Raw genomic sequence first — 6,996 nt, forward strand, 5'->3', positions numbered from 1 at the left:
ACAACGAAAACGTTGAAAATATATATATGTAAAAGAGAAAAAAAAAACAAAAAAGACGGTAATATTACTAGAATTATTATCGCCATTGATGTCATTTTTGTGTGCTTAAAACAATATTTTTAGATTTCATTGTTTAATAATTTTAAGTGGAAGCGAATTAGAGTTGAAGGGTATTAATAAAAATGTTTTTATAATTAAAATAATAAAATAATATTTAAAACAAATTTAGAAATTGTTTTAGTCAGCATCGAATGTAGTTACATCTCTTTTGGGTGAAAACTATTATCTCAAATAATTAAATAATAATTGAAAAAGAAGAAAAGAGTAAGGCGAGTCCAACTTGTGCAAGCGAAATTCCAATAATGCCTATGCTTACCATCAACACCAAAACTTAAATTGTTAATTTGGAAAATTCAAAACAAAATAAATAAATATAAATTTTTTTTTATTTTTTATTTTTTATATTTTATTATAGGACATAAACGTTTGTCGGAAAATAAAAATAAAAAAGGAATCATGTATTCCCATCCTTCTCAGCGTACTTTATACTCTACACAACGTTAATTAAGCATTAAGTAAAGTATAATAAATACAAATACAAAAAATAATAATATAAATACCAAAAATATTCCCATATTCCTTTTCCCACGGCTTTCACCATTATTTCCTTTCTCTCTCACTCGAAACAAAACAAAAACAACCGGAAAACAAACCAAACCACTCTCTCCCTCTCCTTCAGCTTCCGCCGTTGTTTTCCGCTGCTGTCGCCGTCGTTCCACGGTGTGCTTTGGCGGCGGTCGAGTATCCGATGGGGAAGTACATGAAGAAGGCGAAGCCCAAGGGAGAACTCGCGCTCGTGGAATCCACCACCACCAACGCCACCACCTCCTACATGGGGGTTCGAACCCGCGCCAAAACCCTAGCGCTTCAGAAATCACACCCTCAGCCTGAACTAGCTCCCTCCTCCGATTCCTACCTCCAGCTCCGGAGTCGTCGCCTCCAGAAGCCTCCGATTTTGCTCCACTCTCCCAGGCGGAACAAACACCCGAACCCTAAATCTCCAATCCCTGAATCTGCCAGGCTCGGAATCGCTTTGGAGCACGACGCTGCGCTCACAGCGCGCAGCCACAAGGAGGAGAGTGCTTTGCATGAGAATGCTGAGGTCCAGGAGGCGTCGTTTGGGGAAAATGTTTTGGATTTTGAAGGTAGAGAGAGGTGGGTCTTCGTTCCCTTTTTCAAATTTAACTCGAATTGGTTTCGATTTCTGGAATATTAAAGCTGTTTGCGGTTTTCATGGTTTTGTTTTTGTTATCATTTTGCAATTTGTTTCAGGAAAAAATTGTGAATGCCCTATTTTTGGGGGTATTGTTTATTTTTGCGATTTGTCTTGGTTTGAAGGCGTGTGAGGGGGGCAAAGTACTAAAACGTTAATATGAAACTGTTTTTTTTTTTTTTTTTTCATTTACCTCTAGTTTTATGGTGGGTTGTTCGGTTGAGTCGACCGTGTTTTGAAAGGCGAGCGTTTTTTGAGCAATTTATAAAGCTCCATGGCCTTGTTCGCCGCAATGTAATTCGATTCCTTTCCGGAATATCTGCCCTAAAGATGATTGAATGTGGGGATTTTGTTTTCTCGTTTAACGGTTGTGTTGTGTTCCTTTTTTGTGGTATGAGGATTTGCTTCACAGTTTTTTCAGTTATGCGTGCAAATTTTGTGAAATTTTTTGGCTATATTTTTTGTTGTGGAAGTGTTTTCTTTGTTATCTTTTGATATTTCCCCCAATTCAGGGTTCCAAGGGAGAAATATGTTTTGTTTTCTCTTCCTAGAAAACTTTTAATGTACGTTCCCATATCGAAAGGTCGTGTGACCATTTTCAGTTTACATGTTCTCTTGGTATCCACTGAAAATGCTTCCAATTTGAAGATGTTAGAAAATAGTCTACAAAATATATTCCACGTTAATACTTCATTTTTTATACCCCGCATGTTGTTTTATTGGCAGGAAATGTTCATATTTGATAATATGTCAGAAAGTTCACTCCTTTTTTTTTATCAATGTGATGTTTTTTACACATTTTACCAACTAGCTATTGAAATATTTCACTGATTTCTCTTGTCATGGGCCATTAATTTTGTATATTATTATTCTTATTATTATATTAATAATAACAGCAATGTGTGGATGGAGGAAAAAAAAACTCCATTCTAATTCAGTTTTCTTTTTTATCAACTGAAAGAATGACGGGACAATCCATAAACTGTGGAAAGAAAGATTAGTCATTACGCAATGTCCCTTTTCCTCCAAACTCCCCGCATATTTTATTTATGTTGAATATTCTCATAACTGAATCGTTATATGTACAATGAATTTGAAACTGTGTTCTTTGGCTTTAAATGTTGTGCTGGTCAACCTTGAATTTATGAGCAATATCATTTTACCGTTTTAAGGCTGACTAAGTCTTACCTGAAATAATGTTTTTGTTTTACCTTATTCTTTGCCATTAAAACGCTTTTATTTTTTTAGTGATTCTAATATACTATACTAGTTTGGGTTAAATTGCTATTTATTGGAATTTGCAATGTTTAATTTTACGTTTATTATTTGCTGTAGAAGCACTAGGGAATCCACACCTTGCAGTTTGATAAGGGACCCTGATACTGTCAGGACTCCTGGTTCAACTACCAGGCCTACTTGCTCAACTGAAACTAATCGAAGAACCGAGCATGCAGCTAGAAGGCAAATCCCAACTTCACGCGAAATGGATGAATTCTTTGCTGAAGTTGAAGAGGCTCAGCAAAGGAAGTTCATTGAGAAGTATGCTTTAGCGGTTTTATTGTTTTTCTTATTTGTTTATTATTGGTTAATGGCAATGTCTGTTACATGCCCAGGAGCTGATTAATAATGGGAGTTGATTGCAGGTACAACTTCGACCCTGTGAATGAGAAGCCACTCCCCGGGCGTTATGAATGGGAGAAGTTGAAACCCTAGAAGGAGAGTGTAGTGTTCCATCAAGACATCATCTTTGAAGTAGCAGCAGGGGTAGAATTTGTTGAAGCGGTGGTGGCGTTATTTCCCTTTTCCATCACCTTCTATTTACATGTAAAGAAAGTAGGGGTCTTAAACTGTGTAGACTAATGGTCTGTAACTTTACAGAGGTGATGATTACACAACAATACAAATCAAAGTCCTTTGTCTAACAGATCATTTTAAGGGGGCAAGGGAAGGGGCCGTAGCGCGTAGGATTAGGGATAAGTCAAATTAGGTCAGTATGAGGTACAGGAATTTACTTAGGTTTTCTCTTGTTCTTGTATTTTACTTATCTTTATCTTTGTCTATACTTGTACTGATGGAACTTGAACAAACTTTTAGAAATAAAGACCCGATTCCCCCACCTAAAAATTTGTGTCACTTCCTTTGTCACCCGTGTTCTCCTCTATAATATATTGCTCTTATTTCCTATCAAGACACTGAATCTTTCATTTGTTTTTAGATGGCACTAGCTGTTTGCTTGTGGCCCTTAGCAATATTGCTAAAATCTGCTACTCTTTTAATCGTCTTAAAGTGGTGGGGGCAAAGCTAACATGGAATGTTTTGTCTTCTCTGTTATCGTATAACCACAACTGACTCTATAACATTTAATAACCTGACATTGTGGGAGACATTTGCAAACTGGAAAATGATGCATGACCAGATTCAGTATCCAACCATAATTCGATCTTTTCTCATGGATCTTGAAGTTACCATTCGCCTTACTGGCTCATACTTCACTTTACTACTTTCTGGAACGTGTTAGCAATTTTTTCTGTAAATTAAAACACTTGGTCGCAGTAGTTTTTAATCGAGCGTGTTTGATAAGTTATTTAAGTTCGTTTATAATTTATTTTACTACTTTTTGCACGATTGGATTCGCATCAGTTTTACTCAAAAATCAACTTCATTTTGCGTTTACGTGAAAACTAGTATTATTAGCTTTAGAAATGGCACTTCCCTGACTCAACTTTTTTTTTTTTTTTTTTAATGGAAACAGCCCTTTTATAACTTTGCTTTCCTTTAATAATTTACTACTTCATAACTTCTCTTAGGTACTTTTAAAAATATTATTAAGCTGGAAACTTATAATTTATTATTATCAGTTTATTTTTATCCTTATATATGTTTTCACTTCCATTTTTGCAATGAAAAGTTTATCTCACATGTCATATTAATAAAATTTTATATTGGTATAAAATTATTTGATACTTAATTTATATATACCAAAATTGATCAAATATATATTCTTAAAAAGATATGAATAATATGATTGATTTATTACTATTATTATCATTTAATTTTAACAAAATTCAATATGAGTAATAATGACGATATAGAATTATAATTTAATGTTTGGATTGATAAAATTGTTTTTAATATAAAATTATTAGCAGTAATATTAATAAAAATTACGCCTATATGATTCGATTATTTTTTTTACATACACATTTATATTAACTTTATACTTTATAATTTAATATTAGTGTTAATACGTTAGTTTTTGTTAGCATTCTAATTCACATCCAAAACAATGTTTGTTTCGTTTTTACTCCTTACATTACCTGGACTGGATATAATTCATTTTACTAAAATTTGTACTTAAATATCATACTAACTTTTTAATTGTTACATTGTAAATTTCTAATTTTTAATTAACATTTGATCATTAAATAAAAACCGTACGAATTTAAAATAGTTAGAAGCTTAAAAGTTATATTTAATTGAATATAATTTATCTATAAAATAAAATATATTGTGAATACATACGTAAATATTTTATTTTATATCCTTTTATAGTTATCAATTAGTTTAAGAGTATATTATACCACTTTTATACTATATCCATTTGAGAGGAACCATAAAATGAAGTTTTTCCTGTTGGATTCAAATGAAAAAAATGCCCTCTTTTAGCATGAAATGAGAGGGGTGGGTAGATGCTGTGTGCTACTAATTAGTATATATAAAATTATAGTTGTTGAGAATTATCAATAAAATTTTCTTCTACTCTTATGAGTAAAAATAATGAAAATAAATCAAAAACATATATTTAAATATAAATAGTTTTTTTAACTCTGATAATTTTAATTTAAATAAAAATATCTTAGTATTCTGGAGTTTAGTTTTAGTCTCACGTTATATAATACTGAAGGATATTACACTTCATGTTATTATATAAATAACGTATCATAAAACTTTTAAATACGCTAAAATCAAATACTTCGTGGTGCACTCATAAATAAATAAATATATATATATATATATATATATATATATTATTTATGAAAGCATATTAAGTTATTGTGTTCTTGGATTATTTATTTTCTCTTTTTTTTTATTGTCTTAGTCCTATTCCTATTATTCAAAGTATAACTACAATAACATGTATAAAATAAAATAAAGTACAAAAGTTAATTAATATATTATTTTCAACAACTTCACATTTATCACTTTTATCTTTGGAGAATTTTAAGAGAAATAACATTTTATTAATATGAAAATTGAACTAGAAAATGTAATTCAATTACCTTGATATAAAAGTATTTAAAAACTTTTGTATGGGTAATGGATATTCACATATGGAAGTACTACAAGGGTACACAATTTGGTAACAATTTTTCTTTCTAATATAAGGAGATTTAGATTATTTGATTGTTTTACGGAAGGCATGCCAATGAGTGCCAACAAAAGTTTCCATGATGTTTTTTGTCTTGGAGGAATCAACCTTTTTTTTATCTACTCAATACTATAATTTTTCAAGTACGCAATCGAATGAAAAGTTGAATAGAATCAAACCAAAACAAACACAAAAGTTCTCCACTCACTCACTCACTCACCCAAGAGAAAGAACAAGGAACCAAGAACTCTATATAGTAGATTGTTTGTTTATATTTTGAATGAAAAAAAGTTATCGTTAAGCAATAAAAAGAGTTGAAAGTTAAGTTTGAAAATAGAAAAAGAGGTACGAAATGTAGGTTATAATTTATATCCTTAAGAAAATGTGAATGTTGTGATAGGAATAGTGGTTGATGGTGGTGGTGGATCTGTGTAAGTTGTGAGTGAGGAATATGCATTTCCCAATGAATATTTGTGGAAAGGAAAGATTATTATTCCCTAAGTGTAAATTCAAAAGGGCATTCATGATTTGTTCACCCACGGGAAGACACTTCACAAGGAAACAAACTCCCATATCATTCTTCCTTTGACTCTATGGGGAATCACACATTGGGGATCTAAATGGAAGATCCTGTTCATTATTTAATAATCATCCCACATTTCTCTCTAAATTAAATCCCAATAATACCCTTTTCAATACTAACATATTGGGTAATGTGTTTTTTCTTAAAGACAAACCATTGTCAATATCTCTGTAACAAGGGAAATAAACTATGGGGAATCTTTTGGTTTTGAATATTACTTTTGAAGTGTCACATGAAAAGTGGACAAAAGGAGAGAATTATCATATTGTAAAACATTTTCAAGACATGCTTGTCCTACATGTAGTTTAGGTGTATTTTTATTTCACTGTTTAAAAATTTCATTTTTAAAACCTCGTTTCGATTTTGTACAATGTTAATGTTCTTATCTTTTGAGTCTTTAAAGATTTTGTTTTTAAAATCTCATTTTTATTTTGTAAGAGGTTACTGTTCTTATCTCAAGTTCATTAAATAATATCATTAGATGATCTGTATTCCAGTTATTGTTTATTTTAGAATTTATAATTTTACCATAATTTTGTCTTTGAAAAATATTTTCATGATTTAAGAAAGGAAAATTGTTTTGGTTTTTTAAGAGACTAACATAAATATAATACAAAATAATATATACTAACCGAACCCTTTTATGACATTTGGATGCATATAAAGGTACTTGTTTGGCTTACTTTCAAAGCTTCATTCCTTCTGAGAGAGGAAAGTAAGAAGGATCTCCATCATTGTTATATTTTGTAGGGTATATATTATATATAGACA

At 31.1% G+C, this 6,996-nt stretch overlaps 1 protein-coding gene across 1 annotated transcript; it reads left to right on the top strand.

Annotated features, from left to right (window-relative positions):
* Window positions 1–578: 578 nt before the first annotated feature.
* Window positions 579–3,397, top strand: LOC137817402 (cyclin-dependent kinase inhibitor 4). Its single transcript, XM_068620694.2, has 3 exons — window positions 579–1,215; window positions 2,609–2,812; window positions 2,917–3,397. Exons 1-3 carry the CDS (start codon window positions 809–811, stop codon window positions 2,984–2,986), a joined length of 681 nt encoding a protein of 226 aa, XP_068476795.1. The 5' UTR covers window positions 579–808; the 3' UTR covers window positions 2,987–3,397.
* Window positions 3,398–6,996: the final 3,599 nt, after the last annotated feature.

Source organism: Phaseolus vulgaris, chromosome 7, assembly GCF_051622355.1.
Source record: "Phaseolus vulgaris cultivar YP4 chromosome 7, ASM5162235v1, whole genome shotgun sequence".
Classification (NCBI taxonomy): domain Eukaryota; kingdom Viridiplantae; phylum Streptophyta; class Magnoliopsida; order Fabales; family Fabaceae; genus Phaseolus; species Phaseolus vulgaris.